General features: G+C 43.9%; 1 protein-coding gene across 1 annotated transcript in view; it reads left to right on the top strand.

The window, feature by feature from the left end:
* Positions 1 to 21,618, top strand: part of BACE2 (beta-secretase 2) — a 53,230-nt gene that overhangs the window by 6,094 nt on the left and 25,518 nt on the right. Inside the window, exon 2 of the mRNA XM_068155241.1 lies at positions 20,979 to 21,067. Coding sequence (XP_068011342.1) covers positions 20,979 to 21,067 — 89 coding nt within the window. The remainder of the gene's footprint in view (positions 1 to 20,978; positions 21,068 to 21,618) is intronic.

The raw sequence follows: 21,618 nt of genomic DNA, 5'->3' as shown, positions 1-21,618 counted from the left end.
AAGAATGCATCCAGGCAGGTTTTGAAAGCCTCCAGAATAGGAGACTCCACAACCCCCCTGGGCAGTCTGTTCCAGTGTTTTGTTGGTGTAAAGTTTCTCCTCATGCTAAGGTGAAACTTTCTATGTTCAAATTTGCATTCATTGTTCCTTGTCTTATTACTGTGTATCACTGAAAAGAGATTGGTCCCACCCCACCCACTTGACACCCACCGCTCAGATATTTGTAGACATTGATCAGATCCCCTCTGAGGCTTCTCAAGACTAAACAGCTCCAGGTCTCTCAGGCTCTTTTCATAGGGGAGATGCTCAAGTCCCCTAATCATCCTCATGACTCTATCTAGCAGATCTGTGTCTCTCTCTTGAATTGGGGAGCCCAAAACTGGGCACAGTACTCCAGGTGTGGTCTCTCCAGGGCAGAATAGAGGTGGAGAAGAACCTCCCTAGACCTGCTGGACACACTTTTCTTGATGCACCCCAGGATACCATCTGCTCTCTTGGCCACAAGGACGCATTGCTGTTCCATGGACAACTTGCTGTCCACTAGGACTCCAAGGTTTTTCTCTGTGGAGCTGCGTGGTACCCATATACCCTTAAACCCTTGCCACATGTGCATCTCCAGTATGAATCAGACATGCATCTCACCCTTTTCTTACTGGCTGTAAAATACTGATTTAATGATCATTTGTGTAAATAAGTGAAGGAACTTGTTATTCCTGTTTCTGACCAGATTAGGACTTGAGTTCAGATCTTCAAAGTAAAGAAGGCAGCACTCAGCTGCCCCAGAAAAAGGAAGTATTTTTTTTCCTGCCATTGATGGAACTGTCATATTATCTTGCTGCTTTTCAGCCTGGTTTGGCTGCACAGATCTGAGCTTGTGAAACAAATGCAGCATGTGTTTTACAGATACTAGAGGGCTGTTAAAATCAGAAGTTTTATGCTTGAATTTGTATCAGTTTGGTGTCCTTCAAAGCATTTGAAATAGCCCAGAACTAAAATAGATTTTACTCACGTTGTTTTGCACGTGGGCCGCCTTAGTTTTAATATCGCGAGTTAGCTGACTCTCTCCCCTTCTCATATGCCTAGATTGTAGCTACCTGTGCCACTGGATTGCAGTGTTAAAGAACCAAGATAGTCTAAACCCAGCTTACTAGGGTCACTAGTAGTTTAGATGTGACAACAGGGACCTCTACACAATCTCCATTGCTGCTAGCAGCACCTGAGTAGCTCAAGCCCGTCTGTATCAGCCTCACGTTTTGGTTTTGCTAAAGCAGAGGCTGCGAGGTCTGCGCAGCAAGGACTGCAACAGCCCACAGCTGCTCAAGAGCTTCACTGCGGACCTTGGTAAACTGCCCCTGGCATAAAAGTTGGCTGTTGAACAGGCCACTGTCCATGCACCCAGCTCGTTCTCAGGGCTTCCTCCAGGCATGGCTGTCACATGCTTTGGACTGCGCTGATTTGAGAGCAGTAATGTAGCAAAGTCAGCTCTCATGCCTCCAGAAAGCCTTGGGCCAGAGTCAGCATTTGCTCTGTCTTTTGCAGAGGCTAATAAAATAATACCTTTACCCCTGCCCCCACTTCTCTCTCCTCCCTCGGAGTTCTTCTTCATTCTTCCTTTTGCCAGTCTCCTCCTCCTGCTCTCACTATCTTTTTATGCTTAAGAGTAGCTTACAGGGAGGGTGGAGGGGGGGCAGATGTTCTAGAGCTTTGTTTTTTCCAGAGTCCTCCTCAAACAGGTGAAACCTATGTGGTCTAGCAGAGGGAATTTGAGGAAAATAAGCTAGATAGGAAAGATGTTGTTTGAGAGAAAATTACAATTCACTGAATATAATTAAAAGACTCTTTTGAAGGGAATCTGTTAAGACAGTAATTGTCCTCTGTAATCCTTTATTTCCCTCACCACTGCTTACTAATAATTTGAAAATGCGAAAAACAAATTACTTACAGTTTTTGTCCTCTTTGCTCAAATTGTGAATACTAAAATTAGTTAATTTTATTTAGCTTTATGGATGGTTTATTATTTTTTTGGTACCTACTTACTAGTGAAAATTGCTATTAAGCTAGACTGTGTGTGTTTAGGGGAAATGGTGGGCTCAAAGTCATTGCTAGTCTGGTTTCATTTTAAAAAGGGAACAGTACTGACACTGCAGTGCCACATGATAAGCTTCCCCTCCTTAAAGATATAAATGAATCCATTCCTAGGGATCTAAACTGCTTGATAATGCTACGTTTTCTCAGTGGGTTGTGGGTTTTTTTTGTTTTAAATTAAAACAGAGGATGGCTCAAGAACTGAGAATGACCTCTCTACTTAGGAAGGGAATGTAAGCCTTCGTGCATTAAAGGTCTCCTGCCATTCAACAGACCCAATTACTTTTTCCCTTTTTGATAGCCACCTCTTAGATGATCCCTTGATACTTGTTAGTGGATCTGCCTGCAAGAGTGGTCCTTTAGAAGACCTCAGAGCCTGCTGTGGTGCTGCAACTTGTGCTCAGGCTCATGTCAAGCCCAGATGTGAAAACTTCACTCCTACCTGTGCTCTATTTCTTCATTGCTACAATAGGAAGCTTCACGCCAGAGAACATTGGCCATGTGGGGCTTCTAGAAAAACAAAAGTCTTGCCTGCTAAGGCATCACTTGGAAGCTTGGGCCTTGTGTGTGTCCCCCTTTGAAAATTTTATTGTGATATTAGAGAAGGAAAAAATACATCATGTCAGCAAAAGGTATATTTTGAAGACTGCCTTTGGCATTCTTTTGGCAATAGTTTTGGGATAGAAAGCAATGCACTAGGTTGTCTATTTCGACTGCAGGCTTCAGATCTATTTTCTGATTTGTGGCTTTACAAAATCTTGAGGGAGGTGTTTTTCTTTCTCCCATTTTTTTTTTTTTTCTACCTAATGGGAAACTTTGCTTCCAAAATTCTGTTATGATACTTGTTGATACAGAAACCCTGACTGTTGGTGTTTGCAACATAAGAAATTAACAGTTGTGGCATCTTTTCAAGACAGAGCATGCTATGCCAATTTGGAAGGTCTTCAGGGCAGTATTAGCTACCATGCTGCTTAAGCATGGTGTGGAAAGACCTCTGCTTTTATTCACTGTGCTGGCTTATAAATGTCTGCTGTGGGTAAGAGCGAAATGCAAGGTGTGTTGAAAAATGATTCATGAGTCCTACTGATACATTTCTGTGACTGGAGAGATTTTTATTTAATTAAGTCATTTTTCTTCCTGGTGAATCTAAGGTTGCAAATAAGATGAAGGAATCTAAAGGTGGTTACAACGTCCAAAAGTCTGAGAAGTGCTGTAGCAAGATGACATCTTGATGCACTCACAGAGCTTCAGTTTATCTGTCACAGAATAATCATAGAATCAATAAGTTTGGAAAAGACCTCAGAGATTATCAAGTCTAACCTATCACCCAACACATCATGACTAATTAAGCCATGGCTTCAAGTGCCACGTCCAGTCCTTTTTTGAGCACCTCCAGGGACAATGACTCCACCACCTCCCTGGGCAGCACATTCCAATGGCCAATTACTCCTTCTGTGAAGAACTTTCTCTTCACCTTGAGCCTAAACTTCCCCTGGTGCATCTTGAGATTGTGTCCTCTTGTTCTGGTGCTGGTTGCTTGGGAGAAAAGACCAACCCCCACCTGGCTACAACTTCCTTTCAGGTAGTTGTAGACAGCAATAAGGTCTCCCCTGAACCTCCTCTTCTCCAGGCTGAACAATCCCAGCTCCCTCAGCCTCTCCTCATAGGGCTTGTGCTCAAGGACTCTCACCAGCCTCGTTGTCCTTCTCTGGACATGTTCAAGAGTCTCAATGTCCTTCTTAAACTGAGGAGCCCAGAACTGGACACAGGACTCAAGGTGTGGCCTAACCAGTGCTGAGTACAGGGCACAATGACCTCCCTGCTCCTGCTGGCCACACTATTCCTAATGCAAGCCAGGATGCCATTGGGCTTCTTGGCCACCTGGGCACACTCCTGGCTCATGTTCAACCAGCACCCCCAGGTCCCTTTCTGTCTGGCTGCTCTCCAGCCACTCTGACTCCAGCCTGTAGCGCTGCATGGGGTTGTTGTTTTCATTACTTCACAGATGCAAAGTCCTCCAGGGAATAACACAAACATTTCACATCATCCAAAGTGCCAGATTTTTGCATTTGGACTGCTAAGATAAATAATGTATGGGGAGGAAAAAATTCAGAAAATTTCTCAGCAGCTGCAGTTATGAATTCTGCAGTGAGTTACATGTTCCAGCTAAAGTTAACTTTAATTTGCACTCTGCTGAGCCTTCAGATTAACTTTTTCATGGGATGTGACCAAATGCTAGTGATACTACCCTTGCATTTTTTTATAGGCTTCGAAAGTTCCTCCACAGCAGAAGTGCACAACAATATTCACTGTTAACAATGGGCAAAATGCCACAATTCCACTGGCCTGAACACCATCAGCTCATATGTAGGCAGCAACATGGCTACACTTGCTGCCTTCCTCATAGGGAATAAAATGTTGGAGCACTGGGCTTCTGTCGTCATCACACCAGAAGCTGTAACCACTGGCTGAAGCAGAAGGTAGCTTAGTCCTGCATGCAGACTAATGTCTGGAAGATTGTAAGAAGCTGTATTGTGTGTTTTGTTGCAGTATGTAGTAGCAGACTTCTTTGACCTGAAAGCATTAAAAAAGACTTTTAAGTTCCTGCCCTACAAACTCAACCTGGTGTCTGAAAATAAAGCTGTGTTCTGCATGGCTCTGTGTTCTCCTGTGTAATAAAGATGTTTATAGTGGAACTTGGTTAACAATTGTAATGATGTATGAGCCACAGGCGAAGCTGGTTCATTTCCCAGAGCTGCTGCCTCTACAGTATTAGCTGGGGTAAAGAGGAAAGTGCATGTTTGAGAAGGAGAAGGAGAAATAAATGAGTCCAATAGCAAGGGGAGGAACATTGCTGCTTTTTTAAGAGAAGGGAAAAAAAATAAAAAGAGTCTTATTTAACCCAAGAATCAAATCTGCCTCTTAAATTGCCTTGCCATATTTTAAACTAACAATAGATATGAATATAAAAAATTGGTCTTCTTTTTAATAAATCAAATGCAGGACTGTGACATTGCTTAACAGCTTTTTAAATTGTGCTTTTTTCTTCTTGTGATCAAATACTCCTTCCTGGTATTTTAGAAGGGAAAGCTGCTTTCTCTTTGTGCCTTTGAACTCCCCTTCCCAAAAATACCCATGATGGCAAGCAAATTCTGCTCTTGGGTAATATCCTAAATAGGTTGGGTGGAATGGGGAGCAAAAGCCTTCTGTTGTATTCCCTTTATTAATTACCAAGGAAATAAAAATACTGGTGTTGCATCACCTTGTTTGTGCTCTGAGACCTGGAGCCACCTGTGTACATTCCTGTGGCCACTTAAGATGGCACAGAATGGCAGACAGCTGTCTGACCCTGCACCTTTCCCCAGAGATGGGGCATAGCTTTTCTAGCAGGAAAGAATAGAATAGAATAGAATAGAATAGAATAGAATAGAATAGAATAGAATAGAATAGAATAGAATAGAATAGAATAGAATAGAATAGAACAGAATAGACCAGACCAGGTTGGAAAAGACCTTCGAGATCATCAAGTCCAACCTATCATCCAACACTATCTAATCAACTAAACCATGGCACCAAGCACCCCATCAAGTCTTCTCCTAAACACCTCCAGTGATGGCAACTCCACCACCTCCCTGGGCAGCCCATTCCAATGGCCAATCACTCTCTCTATGAAGAATTCCTTCCTAACATCCAGCCTAAACCTCCCCTGGCACACCTTGAGACTCTTGTTCTGTCCACAGGTTGCCTGGAAGAAGAGACTGACCCCCACCTGACTACAACCACCCTTCCAGTAGCTGTAGACAGCAATAAGGTCTCCCCTGAGCCTCCTCTTCTCCAGGCTAAACTCTAGTCCTTGTGTTTGATATAGATGGACTTGCTTTATTTTTCCTGATTAGTCTTTGCTCCCCTTGCTTGCTGCAGTGGATCCAGTCATGTCCCTTTGCCATCCATATGGCAGTAGCCCAATAGATGTGCCAAAGTATGTAATCATGGCTGTTTCTGGGCAGGAATGGAGGTGGGAGCTGCTGTGGCAGGTGGGGAAGGATTAGTGGATGCATAAATGCAGAGACCAGTTTTTTGAGCTCTCCCAGCTGAAACATCCCTGTTTGGCTGTATGAAACAACATGTGAGAAGTCCTGGAGCCCAAGGAGTTCATAGTTGGTTTTCCAGTGTGTGTACTAATTTGTTTATCTCTCTGTATCCAACAGTCTTGCCTAACCCAGGTATCCCAACATGTGAACACAGGATTGTTGGTACTGGTGCCTAGGAGAGAGGGACTACTACCATAGCCATGACCTTGACTTAAGCAGCAAGGTGAAGGTTCCCTGTGTAATCATGTCTGTTGACTTTCCTGTTTTGGTAAGGTTGGTCATTTCACTAGTGCAGCACATGGGATAGAGAAAGTCCAAGAAAAAATATGCTTATACACTTGGGTTTTGTTTCACCAGTGCAGCATATTGGATAGGGATAGTCCAACAAAAAATAGGCTTATACACTTGGGTTTTATTTGGGTGTTTTAGGGGAACAACTGGAAAATACTTTATAAGCAATCAGTGTCCTCTTGAAGAAAAGCACTAAAAAAACCCCATACACAAGCCCTTCCTGAAAACAGGCAGTAAGTGTGGCTAGAAGAACCTCATAATAAGCAGCCCTGCTGTATGGGTGCAGAAGTGCTAGTGGGAACAGCTTGTTCTGGGAAGAATGGATTGACCTGGTGTGTTAAGAGTGTCCTGCCTTCACTTATCCTAGCAGCTGTCCAGGCTTTGAAAAACCTTTGCTAGCAAACATTCATCTTCAAAACATCTTGACAGTGGAGAGGGAAAAAACCTGAAAAGAATTGTCATTAAGGGAGTGAGCTGATGGGGATAGGAAAGGGAAGAGAACAGATCTGGTGTGCGCCCTTCTCAAAACCTTGATTTTTATCACTTGCTGTCCTGCAAACTTCTTTTTCTTCCTACCTGTCTCCAAAATGTAGCCTTTTACAATGTTAATCACTGCCTTCAAAAACTTCTTAAATATTGCAGGAGCCGTTTTGGCACTTGGTTTCACTCTCTAGTGTGATTTGAAATCCAGTTAAATTTGAGATTCACATCTCCCTTGGTGCAAGAGAGATCTTTTAATGGAGATAGAAATACAGGAGTGGGGGGCCACAAGGATGATCAGAGGGCTGGAGTGCCTCTCCTACGAAGACAGACTGAAAGAATTGGAGCTGTTCAGCCTGGAGAAGGGAAAGCTTTGGGGAGGTCTTGAAAGCTACATTTCTGTATCTGAACAGGACCTACAGGAAGGCTGAGGAAGGGCTGTTTACAAGGGCGTGTAGTGATAAGATGAGGAGCAATGACTTTAAACAGCAGCAGGGTAGATTTAGGTTGGACATAAGGAAGGAAGTTCTTTACAATGAGAGTGGTAAAATACTGGAACAGGTTGCCCAGGGATGTACTTGAGGCTCCAACCCTGGAGACATTCAAGATCAGACTCGATGTGTCCTTGGGCAGCCTGATTAGCTGGAGGTGTCCCTGCTCACTACAGGGCAGTAGGACAAGATGACCTTTGAGAGTCCCTTCCAACCCAATGCAATCTGTGAATCTCTCCTGAGAGGCTTCTGTGCACTGCTGAAGGGAAGGATACTGTGGTGTCTTTAACTAAACAGACATTACAGAAAAACCCTCCACATTGCTCATGAAGCTGGAGATACCTCCTAGTCTACACTCAAGAACATCAGAAATGGTTTTCATAAGCTGAGGTTTGAAATGCGACTCTTGGTTCCCAACGTGACTTTGTTATTCCCAAACGGCACAGTAAACACAGGCAGTGACTCACTGCATAGAAATATGTACAGCAGGAGGAAGGTTTAAAGATTAGTCAGTTCAAACCTCCTTGAGTTTACTTAGTATAGCTTGGCTGTGTCCAAATGCATAAAACTGTTATAGTCTTACAGCAACTGCAGTTGGAGGTTTTTAAATCGAGGTTTTGGGTTGAGTTTGCTTGTTTACTTTTCAGACAACAGTTTCTTTGAGTCAAATGAATGACAGAGGTAACAAAAAAGGTGGCCTGACAAAATAAATTGGAAGTTAATTTTGGAGAGCTCAGAAAATTGAAATTCTGAACTGTATGCAGTTTTGAATCTTAATAATTTGCTGAATGTAATGCATTAATGCAGGCTGGTAGGTTTTATTTCCTTTAAAGAAAAAAGGAAAAAGCAACTAAAAATAAATCAACCTCCTTAGGTATAATATCATGATATTCTGAAAGTATTATCATGATGAGTCCTTCTCTGTCTCTCTTCCCCTCTCCCCCCCCCCATAAAAATATACCCCTCTAAAACTGTTTAGCATAAGATTGTGTTTTCCCTGCAGTATCATGCCCTAAGTAGTACTGGTAAATAAAACAGATATAGCAGGCATTTAACCTGAGACAGTTGAGGTGGATGGTTTGGTGTTTTTCAGTGAGGTGGTTGTGGGTTGTTGGTGTTTTTTTTTCAGAGAAAGTTTAGCTTCAGGTCAACTGAAATAATTTGACAGTGGTTTTCTTCAGGAATGAAGTGAGACGGGCTGTGGTTAAGCACATGTGCTTGGAGGCTTGCTGAGGGAGCTGTCTGAGGACAGTGAAACCCTTTTTCAGTAGTTGGTGGTTTCTGTGCTTCTGTATTCTGAAATACAATTGTGCAGCCCTTTGCCCACCTCCACCACCCTCCTTTTCACTATGGAGCTCGCTCTCTCTCTTCAGGTCTTCCTGCAGTGTCCATATCTTCATGGACTAGTAGCCATCTGATGTTGCTTGCCCTTGCTCCAATGAGTTCAAAATCCTGCTGAGCAGGGCCCAGCAGGTCTGCTCTGAAGTGGCTATGCTTGGTGTTTTCACAGTGAGGAAGAGGTTTAGGTTGAGAAAGTGCCTATGAAGTTGGTAATGGCATTCCCAAGTGTATCTCCAGGAGTCAGACTGATGGTCGAAACAAACTTCAGGCATTTCTTCAGTTTCTTTGACTGTTGAATTATTGAATTAATTACTGTGTATCCAGCCCCTTTGGCTGCTGTGCTCTCTAGGTAGGGAAAGGTGAGCTCTGGATGAAATGCTCAGTAATTTATAGACGTGTCACAGAGCTTAGACATAGCCTGTCTCTAAACCAGGGCTGCGTGGGCACTGGGAGTCTTCATGAGTCTTGCAGTTAGATGTGACAGTTGATCCCGGTGGCATTCAGTTTACAGTCTCCCTGTCTTGTCAGTGCTGTACTGTAATTAGCAGAAAATGAATTAATTTAATTCCTGTACACCTACTAACAGGTGGAACCATGCTTTCAGACTTCATAAGAGCTCTGTGTGTACTCTAGTGCAAATAGCTGCAAATAGCTGATGTCTCCTGCATTCATTCTTAAATTCAGGGAGCATTTATGGTTGGTTGGGTTTTTTTTAGTCTTCCATTTATCTAACCACTCATTTGCCTTTCAAGAACATATTTAATATAAACATGTTTGGGTTTTTTCCTCACTCAGATTTGTGAGCACTTGGGTGCCTTACTGTTCATAGTGAAAACGAACAGTATACTTGATATTAGCTTGCTGCCAGCTACACTGAGAAAGGCTGATGAAGATACCCTTTTCTTGCTGAAAGGTGAGGTTCCTGGGGGGGTGTCTCTGTGGCAACCATACATCTGTTAGAAGGCTATCACAGTTTTTCTCAGTCTTCTCAAAGCAGTGCAACACTTTCAATGGCTATGTACAGGTGAGGTTTTTCTAGATGTCTAGATTATTTTTGTTACTGAACTTTCTCTAACTAGTCCAGATTTTACTTAAAATCTGATGCCTAGAGCAAGGAGTGATTTCAGCTCTAGCTGCTTGATGTGAACTAGAGGGTTGCTTCACACACCCTAGTTTTTTGTCAGCTATAGGGTATAGAATAACGTAACATAGCATAGCATAGCGTAGCATAGCATAGCATAGCTTAGCATAGCATAGAATAGCATAGTATAGCATAGCATAGCATAGCATAGCATAGCATAGCATAGCATAGAATAGAATAGAATAGAATAGAATAGAATAGACCAGGTTGGAAGAGACCTTCGAGATCATCGCATCCAACCTATCATCCAACACCACCTAATCAACTAAACAATGCAACCCAGCACCCTGTCAAGTCTCCTTCTGAACACCTCCAGGGATGGTGAATCCACTACCTCCTCAGGCAGCCCATTTCAATGGGCAATCACTCTCTCTATATAGAGCTTCTTTCTAACATCCAACCTAAACCTCCCCTGGCGCAGCCTGAGACTGTGTCCTCTTGTTCTGGTGCTGGCTGCCTGGGAGAAGAGACCAACCTCGGCCTGTCTACAACCTCCCTTCAGGTAGTTGTAGAGAGCAATAAGGTCTCCCGTGAGTCTCCTCTCCTCCAGGCTAAGCAACCCCAGCTCCCTCAGCCTCTCCACATAGGGCTTGTGTTCCAAACCCCTCACCAACTTTGTTGCCCTGCTCTGGACTCGTTCCGAGAAAAAGAAAAAAGATAAAAAGTTAATCTTTTCTGAAAAGGCAATGAGACAAAATTGCTACGATTCACACGGCTCTAAGATAAGCAAGTAATAGCTCATGTTCAACAGCAAAGCATGCTCATATAGCATGAATAGGATGGATGTGTTGTATGATAAATCTAGACACAGCAAATAAATTTCAGCCTGGAAAAGAAGACACCACATGAGACGGCATGTGCAGAAAGAATGCTAATGCTTAGGGAACTGAAGGCATTGGCAGGAAGGATAGCACAGAAATGAAGAATAGGTGTTTTGTTTTGGTACCAGGATTGATTGGCTGCTCTCTTTTTTTTTTTTCTTTTTCTTTTTTTTTTGGTGTGTGTGTCTTTAAACCATAATGGCCTTCCCTTATTGTCAAAATGATAATATATATAAAGCACTTCCTGTAATATTTCTCTTCAAAACGGCTATTCATCAGTCCCAGAGTCAGATGCTCATATTTCAACTCACAGTTTAGTTTAGCAAGTTTATACTTCAGAGCAATCAGTCATTTTAGCATTTGTGTTTTTAATACAAATCTCAACTACAGAAGCACACAGTGCTCTTAAGCATGGATAGATTGGCTAATCCAAATAGTACTTTGTAATCTTTAGGCAAAGAAAGAGATTATTGCTTTTCGGCGAGAAAGAGAAACACAGTACTCCTCCCAGTCTAGCAGTGAAGATAACGAAAAGATTGAGGACAAAAGACCTTGATCTTCTGCTGGGCCAAATACAAGTGTGAGAGTGTTCAGGGTGAGCTGAGCAGTTTAGCTGGCTGGGGGAGAGAGTGAATCATAGAATGGGTTGGGTTGGAAGAGACCATTAAGATCATCTAGTTCCAAACCCCCTGCCATATGTAGGGGCACCTTCCACTAGTCCAGGGTGCTCAAAGCCCCATCCAGCTTTACCTTGAACACTTTCAGAGAAGGGTCATCCACAGCCCCTGGGCAACATGTTGCCAGTGTCTCACCACCTTCATCACAGTGAAAAACTTTCCCCTTACATGTAATCTCAATCTACCCTCTTTCAAACGAAGGCCGTTATCCCTTGTCCTGTGTAAAGAATGTATAGATACAGGGTCAGATCTCAGGTCCTGACGCTGGCTGGGAATGTGGCAAGGGGAATGACAGTGAACAATAAACCTTCTCTGATAGGCTTGATCTGCTGCTGCCCCAAAGAGCATCCATTTGTCACTTGTTCTTCTGCTTACTCCTACAAACACACCACAGTTTCTGTGACTGACTTCTGCCATTGCAAAAGTAGGAATTATCTTTGGTGATAGACTTGACTTTCTGGTTTGGCCAAACTTTCGTGCTGCAATCCATCACCTTCCTCTGTGTCCCCAGTGTGACGCTGCAGTGAAATATGGGCACCACCTGCTCAACAAACAGTATTAGAAAATCATTAATCTCTGCTCCATTTTTGTTTTCTACAATGCATGTCTTATCTTGACTGCACAGTTAAACCCCTCTTAAGACTATGGGAGGATTTTTTTCAGAGGTAGTCTGTCAGGGCATCACAGGGAATACTTATCCTCCTGGACTCAGCTTTAACGTGTGGGCCTGCCCACTTCCTCCTCCTCCTCAAAGGAGCTGTCCAAGCTTCAGAGAGTCATCTGACTCTGGATTGGGTGGTTTTCCATCATCACCAGTGGTTGTGCAGCTGTCCACCAAAAAGTTGAGTTGTTCTTTGGATTCATCAGCATAGCACTGGTGAGGCCACACCTGCAGTGCTGTGTCCAGTGCTGGGCTTCACAGTACAAGAGAGACACGGACATGCTGGAGAAAGTCCAGTGAAGGGCCATAAAGGCATTGAAGGGATTGGAACATCTCTCACATGAGGAAGGGCTGAGACAGCTGGGACTGCTCAGCCTGAGGAAGAGAAGGCTCAGGAGGGATCTCATCAATGTGCATAAATACCTAAAGGGAGGGTGTAAAGGTGACAGAGCCAAGCTCTTTTCAGTGGTGCCCAGTGACAAGACCAGAAGCAGCAGGCACCAACTGAAACACAGAAGATTCCTGCGAAAATGGGGAAATAAACTTTACTATGGGGGTGACTGAGCAGTGTCACATGTTGTGCAGGGAGGTTGTGGAGTCTCCATATTTGGAGAGATGCACAAAAGCTGTCTGAGCATTGCCCTGGGCATCTGGCTCTAGGTGGCCATGCTTAAGCAGGGGATTGGACCAGCTGATCTTGAGAGGTCCATTCAGGCTTAATCATCCTATGAAGTGCTGCAGAGCAATGAAGACTGGGATGCTACAGTTCAGGAACCCATTATGAACAATGAAAAATTGAAGAGTCCTGTCACTGCCCCAGTGTTCAGGAGCAGTGTGCTGATCTACTGTATAGACCACTGAGCTTCACCTTTTTAGAATAGAATAGAATAGAATAGAATAGAATAGAATAGAATAGAATAGAATAGAATAGAATAGAATAGAATAGAATAGACCAGGTTGGAAGAGACCTTCAAGATCATCATGTCCAACCTATCATCCAACACCACCCAAACAACTAACCCATGCAACCAAGCACCCCATCAAGTCTCCTCCTGAACACCTCCAGTGATGGCGATTCCACCACCTCCCCGGGCAGTCCATTCCAATGGGCAATCACTCTCTCTGTATAGAACTTCCTCCTAACCTCAAGCCTAAATCTCCCCTGGCGCAGCCTGAGATTGTGTCCTCTTGTTCTGGTACTGGCTGCCTGGGAGAAGACACCAACCTCTGCCTGTCTACAACCTCCCTTCAGGTAGTTATAGAGAGCAATAAGGTCACCCCTGAGTCTCCTCTCCTCCAAGCTAAGCAACCCCAGCTCCCTCAGCCTCTCCTCATAGGGCTGTGTTCCAAGTCCCTCACCAACTTCGTTGCCCTTCTCTGGACTCGTTCCAGCAAGTCAACCTCCTTCCTAAACTGAGGGGCCCAGAACTGGACACAGTACTCGAGGTGTGGCCTAACCAGTGCAGTGTACAGGGGCAGAATGACCTCCCTGCTCCTGCTGGCCACACTGTTCCTGATGCAGGCCAGGATGCCATTGGCCCTCCTGGCTGCCTGGGCACACTGCAGGCTCATGTTCAGCCTACCATCAACCAGTACCCCCAGGTCCCTCTCTGCCTGGCTGCTCTCCAGCCACTCTGCCCCCAGCCTGTAGCACTGCATGGGGTTGTTGTGGCTGATGTGCAGAACCTGGTACTTGGATGTGTTCAATCTCATGCCGTTGGATTCTGCCCATCTGTCCAGCCTGTCGAGGTCTCTCTGAACAGAATAGAATAGAATAGAATGGAATGGAATGGAATGGAATGGAATGGAATGGAATGGAATGGAATGGAATGGAATAAAATAGAATTAACCAGGTTGGAAAAGAACTTCGAGATCATCAAGTCCAACCCAACACCATCTAATCAACTAAACCATGGCACCAAGTGCCTCATCCAGCCTCTTCCTAAACACCTCCAGTGATGATGACCCCACCACCTCCCTGGGCAGCCCATTCCAATGGCCATTTACTTCTTCTGTGAAGAACTTCTTCCTAACATCCAGTCTAAACCTCCCCTGTCACACCTTGAGACTGTGTCCTCTTGTTCTGTTGGTGTTTGCCTGGGAGAAGAGACCAACCCCCACCTGGCTATAACCTGCCTTCTGGTAATTGTAGACAGCAATAAGGTCACCCCTGAGTCTCCTCTTCTCCAGGCTAAGCAACCCCAGCCCCTTCAGCCTCTTCTCATAGGGCTTGTGCTCGAGACCTCTCCCCAGCCTCATTGCCCTTCTCTGGACATGTTCAAGAGTCTCAATGCCCTTCTTAAATTCAGGGACCCAGAACTGGACACAGTACTCAAGGTGTGGCCTAACCAGTGCTGAGTACAGGGACAGACTGACTTCCCTGCTCCTGCTGGCCACCCTATTCCTGAAACAGGCCAGGATGCCAGGTTTCAGTCTTACTGTCCAGCAAAATACGTATTATTCTGCAAGCAGAAATGTCTTTTTGTGGAAGTTTTTTCAGTTTATGTCTGACTTCGCAGGCCTCTGCATCTAGACACACTTCCAAAGAGTCCTCTAACTCATCTTTTAATTGGTTTTACTTCTGTATCTTAAGAGGAACAAATCTCTGTTACAGCCTACTCTTCTGAATTTGTTTATTAGAAAGTGGCTGCAAATGCTGATTCTGAATAATTCAGAGAGGAAAAAAGTGTACAGTAACTCTGTGCTTAAAAAGCCACTGTATATCTGTAATATTACTAATTTGTAGAAACAAATTGCTGAAATAACCCAGCTGACAGTCTATGCCAATGATAACATGTAATAACTGTGGGCAAACACAGACTATAGTTGCTAGTGTGTTTTCTTCTTCAAGTGATGGTTGTAAGCAATTCCTGCCAGATGGGCTGATAATGTAATTAGGAATCGTTGTGTTAAATGAGGCAGTATTTAAATTGGCAACTAATTTTCCTATCTATTAACCAGAGTGAAAAAGAAGAGCTGTTACCCAAATGATTTCTAGTTGCTAATCCCTGACAAGAAATTCAGCACTTCTCACTGTTTTTGAAGCACTGTCTAGCAAATTATTTCCTATAGGGTTTATTATGTGTGGGATGAAGCAAGAGAGGGAGTTAAGAGATGTTCCAGGCCAGGCTGGATAAGGCCTTGAGCAGTTGAGTCTAGTTGAGAGGCATCCCTGGTGGGGAGGTTGGAGTAGATGATCTCTAAAGTCCCTTCCCACCTAAGCCATTCTGTGATACAAGTTTAGGGACTGTTAAATGGGGTGGACCTCTACTAAGCCAGTACATCACATTATGTGGTAACAACTCATGAGCCAGTAATGGGATGCTTCTTATTTATAGTCTCTAAATGTGGACAAAAGAAGAAAAAAAAAACATTTTTACTTTGTGGTAGTTCACTGTGTGGCATACTCCATCAAGCAGAGTAGGACCATGAGCCCTATTTTAAGTATCTGTGTGGGAGAGAACTCGAAAGCACAGCAGGACAAGATTTTGAATGGCATATGAGCATTACTAGTGTGGAATGGTTGCTCTCTTTATTGGGAATGGGAGAGAAGGGAAAAGGGGCACCCTTGAGCCAAGTTAAAATCCCAGAGAAGGCATGTACACTGGTAGTTTTCATCATGAACTCTTAAGGAGCCAGCTTCTTTGGTCTGCTGGTTTGTGTGCTGGAAGCTATCAGTTGCCTATCATTAAGACTTTGACTGAACCCTGGGGTAAATGTAAGGCTAAATAAGATTGATTATTATATTTATGGCACTCTCTATGTAAATGATTTTTTCCCTTATGCTTCAGCTGAAACAAGAATGAAGAGCTGAATATATATTTTTTTGCAGCCTCATTTCTTCTGCCCAGTGGTGAAACTTTATTGCTTGACCTAAAAGGATCAGACCTGTTAGCATGAAAATAAAAAATAGTGGATTTTTCCATGGACCAGTCTTTCAGTGGGGATGAAGATTACCACTAGCTCACTGTGGGTTACCCAGGGAATCACATCAAAAGCAGCAGTGCAAGAGGATTGCATGCAAGCCTTAGGGTTCCCACCTGGAAAATGTTGTATATGCCAAGCCATGCAGAGAGATGCTTCAAATAAATGCATTCTGCACTTATAGCCCAGGGGATTTGTTCTGTATATTTTTCTGAAAGTTTCCAAAAACTCCTGACCTCAAACTAAGACAGGAAATAGAAACTTAGACTAAGTCTAAGTAAGGTGTAGGTCAGAACAGAGGCAGTGTCTGTGCCTGCTAGAGGATGTTAGCAACCTGTACCTAACAAATCTGGAATGAGGAGAGGAGAGGTTCGGAGAGGAGAGGTTCAGAGAGGAGAGGTTCGGAGAGGAGAGGTTCGGAGAGGAGAGGAGAGGAGAGGTTCGGAGAGGAGAGGAGAGGTTCGGAGAGGTTCGGAGAGGAGAGGAGAGGAGAGGAGAGGAGAGGAGAGGAGAGGAGAGGAGAGGAGAGGAGAGGAGAGGAGAGGAGAGGAGAGGAGAGGGGAGGGGGGGAGGGGAGGGGAGGGGAGGGGAAGGGAGGGGAGGGGAGGGGAGGGGAGGGGAAGGGAGGGGAGGGGAGGGGGGGGAGGGGAGGGGAGGGGGGGGAGGGGAGGGGAGGGGGGGGGAGGGGAGGGGAGGTGGGGGGAGGGGAGGGGAGGTGGGGGGAGGGGAATAGACCAGGTTGGAAGAGACCTTCAAGATCATCGTGTCCAACCCATCAACCAATCCAACCCACCCAAACAACAAAACCATGGCACCAAGCACCCCATCAAGTCTCCTCCTGAACACCTCCAGTGATGGTGACTCCACCGCCTCCCCAGGCAGCACATTCCAATGGGCAATCACTCTCTCTGTATAGAACTTCTTCCTAACATCCAACTGCAACATTTTATCACTTTTCCTTGAGAATGTGAGAAAGTAACATTCTGAATGCATGATGGGTTAACTACAAATTGCTGTTTACAGGGCAGTTAAATGAAGCATAGATAGTGCCTAGCGTTGATGCTACTGCATTGATGCCACTCGCTACAGCAGGGCAGGTGGCTGAACCACAGACAGATGAAACTTTGCTGAATGGAATAAAAAATGATGGATCAATAGGCAATTTTTGTTCAGATATCACAATATAAAAACATGCAGCAATGGAAAGCTTACAAATATTAAAGACGTAGCAGTAAGCTGAATTATTGAAGCAGGATGCCATACAGTAAGTGCTATTTGATGTTAGTGCTAAATCAAGCACTGGAAAATTTGAGGGATCCTTGAAGTATTGACAATGCGTTTGACTTCCAGTTGAAATAAATCAGTATGGCTGGGTTTTATTCAGTGTCTCTACCCCTTCAAAGTAGAAAAAAATAAAAATGCATGGCCTAAGGTGGCTTCTGCTTGTAATGTTGGTGACTTTCAGTAAGCAGGTTTGGATTTGTTTCTATTTATATACACAACTTAATGGCATATAGACAAGAGTGTCAGATTTCCTCTGTAAGTTTGTCATGGTAGGGGTGGATGTTTGCTTGTTCTGTTGCTAGGGATCTTTATGAAGCTTATTAATAACAACAGCAACACTATTTCCATGTAGGAATTGTATCCAGCAAAATAATCTCCAGGTATGATGCTTGGTGTGGATTTTATGTCCCACTGCTACAGCAAAGGTGACCTTCAAGAGGAAATCAAGCAGCCTTTTGCATTTGCTGTCTGCTTTCTGCTAGATAGGTCTAAAATTGAACTTGGAAACCACAATACAAAGAACACCCAGGGCTTTCCTTTTGCACCTCCAAAAGCAAAAGGAAGGTAGCTTTTCATTGGTTTTGATGCTGGTCACGTAATCGGTCAGCAGTCTTTGGGCAGTTTTTCCTTCGTAGTGTCTTACAGCCATGACTTTCCAACCTTGGCTTCTGCAAAATCTGACTTCATCTGACAACCTCTGACGAAACAGGGGAATCACTAAGTAATCAACTCTCAGTGACAGGACATGAATCACTTGAGGTGGCTATAATAAACCTAAGGAACCAGATCCACCTGCCCATGAAAGCTCTGACTCACCATCTCTGGGACTTGGAAGGAGGCTCTCCTTTGGCATCTGGGTCATCTGTGCCTGTGACAGAAAGGTAAAGGCACAGAGAGGTATGACCACTCCCCAGCTATCACAACGCGTAGCCCAGTGAATCAAGGTGATGTGCCACTGATTGCAGTTTTCATTAGGAAGCGGGGTCATCAAATAGAGAGGCTGGAGAGTGAGTACACAGCTTCTAGGCAGAGGGCAGGGCCGACCTCTGGAGATGGGACAGGATGGGTAGCCCTAGACCATAGCTTCTTTGGTTGCCACCCCGTGATTCAACAGAGCTTGTCCAAAGCTCCCCCAGCAGCACTATTAAACTGGCAGCAGGCAGTACAGACTAAAGTAGGCTCCAGTGCTGACAACATGAAAGTGGTTCTTAATGAGACGTAGAGACACTAAAGAAAATTCAGACCCAAAGGCTAACCAGGAAAGAAAGAGAACTCAGTAGGTTATACCCATCCAAAATGAGCTGCTAATCACTGGCACTATTGTGAGAACTACAATAAATCAGTGTCTGCCCTGGCTGCCTGCATCTCATTAAGCACAAACATGTGGACAGAGAATGTCAGCCTCAATAGTGATCTGTCATCTGAATGCTGCTGTGCCCGAGTGGGCTGGCACTTGCATGGTTAGCTAGTTTTGCATTTTTCTTTGTTCCCGCCCCCCCCTTTCTTTTTGACTTGGGTTCTGGGATTTCTGGGTGTGTGTGTAGGAGATACCTATTTTCTTTTCAAAATGTTGATTTGCTCTGTACGATGAGAGTAGTAAATTTGCCCTTTTCAGTGATTTGTGAATTTAAGGTGTGGGGGTGAAGTATCTTTCATATTTAGTGATTGGTTTTTTTTCTCCAAGTCGTCCTCAGTAGATAGTGTCATACATATTACTGAAGCTAGGGCAACACCTCCATTTATTTATGCAGCTGATGTACTGTCCATTACTCAAGCATCACAGGCTGCGTCAGAAAGGCTAATTAATTTAAGCCCTGCAGCACCCCTCTGAGGCAACTTTTGTTGGTCTTGATAGATGCACACGTTGTAGCTGTTCTTTGTTATTTATTTTTACCATGATTCCTGTCCCAGAGAGGAGTTAAAAATGAATAGTTCTTACTTTGTTAGGTAGTTGAAAAAACATCAGGCTTTTGATGCCATTGAAATAAAGTATGTAGCAAACTTTGGATTTTATTGCAAGCCATGACTCAGAGATTCTTGTTTTCTTTTAAAGCCTCAGCTCCTGGAGTCAGGTGGACTTGTAGATGGCCTTTTAATTTTAAAAGTCTGTGTCTAGCTTGTGTGGTTGCAAAATAAATTTTGATGTGTTGTCTGGGCTTAATCTAAAATCTGGGATGCAGGTTGTGGGTTTGTTTCTTTGTAGTCTGAATTTTTTTTGCGTGATGAGGACTGGGAATGCCGGTGACAGTGTGTGTGCAGTTCAGAAGAGAGCTTATCTCCTGCAAATGTGTTATCCTCCTTTGTCTTCACTTTCCCTTCTGAGCTCAGTCCTGTTTCTCCACTTCCTTTGACCACACTAGACATGTTTCCCCTATCCTTCCATTTACCCTTCCCATGTCCGCTTTCAGTGTTAGATCCCAAGCTAACTCATGTCTTAAGGAGTGATGAGGACTACCAAAGTGCCTGATTCAAGCTATCTTTAAACCAGGGGTAAACCACTCACCATGTCTAACTCTCTCCCACAGGAAAATTCTTGACTTCTTCATATTTTTCTGGGGAGCAGGTGTTCCCTACTGCCTAGGGCATAATTTTACTATTGTTTTAAGCCAATATGAGACCACCCTGTCACCAAAGGAGGAAATTGCTCTTTTCTAGTGTCTGCTCCTACCATCTCCTTTCAAGTAGCTGTCTGATATGGAAGGCTGCTATTACATTTTTAGTAACTGTAGGTGAGGAACCTGATCTGATTTACATCACAGCCCCATGGGGTACAAGTTCATATGCCTAAAAGCCCTAGGAAGCATCCAGCCAAGAGCAAGGGGAAACTGCGACTGCTGCTTTGGGTAGCAGCACAGTCTCTGACTGACTCAATTATCATTTAATGACACTCTACAATAATGCCATTTCAAAGTCTCACTGAAAGACTGACCCTGCATCTGTCTGCTCACTTCTGTGCTGTTGCATTCTGCTTTGTGTTAGCACAAGCTGTCAGGCAGCTGTGGTGAACCAGCCTGCTTAACTGAGCCAAATGGGGAAAGGAGATGTCTCATTTTATCCATGTGGTTTTGTTAGGCAATTTTTGGCCTAAATAGTCCTCTCAATTAACTGAGCAGGTTAACACTCTCAGGCTACCTTTCATTCAATGCTTTTCATGGTGTTTATAAATCTGCCATATTCATATTTAAATGCAGTGAAGGCTGTGTTAGGCTGCTGCTGCTCAAGATAAAACTGGGCATCATTCCTGTCCTGTCCAAGCCACAGGTCATCTTCATGCTTCTGGTTATTTCTGCTCAGACTTGCAATCAGCCCCTATCCTGAAATGTCATAAACTCTAAGACAAACAGTTCATTAAACAGTGTGTAATTCAGCTTGTGTCCTGGATGAGCCAGGTTGCCAAGACACATGGGTTGGGTCAAAAACAAAACCAAGGTTATTGTGGATTCCTGTGATGGGAGAATATGGGCTATAAAGGTTTCCCCCTTCCAGAAACATGACCTTTAAAACACTTCTTCATGATCAACTCTTCTGAAGGGCCTGCAGTGTATCTTTCCCAAAAGTGATGTTTTGTATTTATTTTTCAGGACATCTTTCACAGTTTCAAAACTACAGGTAGTTTAGATAAAAAAAAATTAATGATCTGTTTGCTTGTTCAGCTGGATATGCAAACCACTTCTTTCTTCTCTTTTGGCAGTTAAATATCCTGGTTGACACTGGGAGCAGTAATTTTGCAGTAGCAGGTGTGCCTGATCCTGATGTCACCTCCTACTTCAATGCTGAGCTGTAAGTACCTGTTTTGCATGCCATGATGGGTTAGGATGTCTTTTAGATTCTAGCTCCTCCCATGTGAAAGAGGATGATAAGGCAGTTGGTGGGGCTCCTGTGACACCCCATGACAGTAGAATAGAATAGCATAGCATAGCATAGCATAGCATAGCATAGCATAGCATAGCATAGCATAGCATAGCATAGCATAGAATTAACCAGATTGGGAAAGACCTTTGAGATCATCGAGTCCAACCTGTCACCCAACACCATCTAATCAACTAAATAGGGTGTTTGTTGCTTGAGTGGGAAGATTGGACTTGCCTGATGCAAAGTGCTACCTGATACTATGAACAGTCCCACTCATGGCAGCACAACTGAGGCCTGAGTACAGTGCTGATTAGAGCTGGAGAAGAAGAGAGAAGATTACAGAGTGAAAAAACATTTGCAAAATAACATCAATTTTGGCCAATTTCTTATCTGAACAATCTTGGAATGAATCAAGAGTTTAAATATACTGTCCCTTTGTTTAAAAACAAAAATTAAACCCCAGGGACTGTATCTATTAC

Source organism: Melanerpes formicivorus, unplaced genomic scaffold (genome assembly GCF_026170545.1).
Source record: "Melanerpes formicivorus ecotype bairdi unplaced genomic scaffold, bMelFor1.0.p_v2 SCAF_30, whole genome shotgun sequence".
Classification (NCBI taxonomy): Eukaryota; Metazoa; Chordata; class Aves; order Piciformes; family Picidae; genus Melanerpes; species Melanerpes formicivorus.
This window is presented reverse-complemented; position numbering and strand designations above follow the sequence as displayed.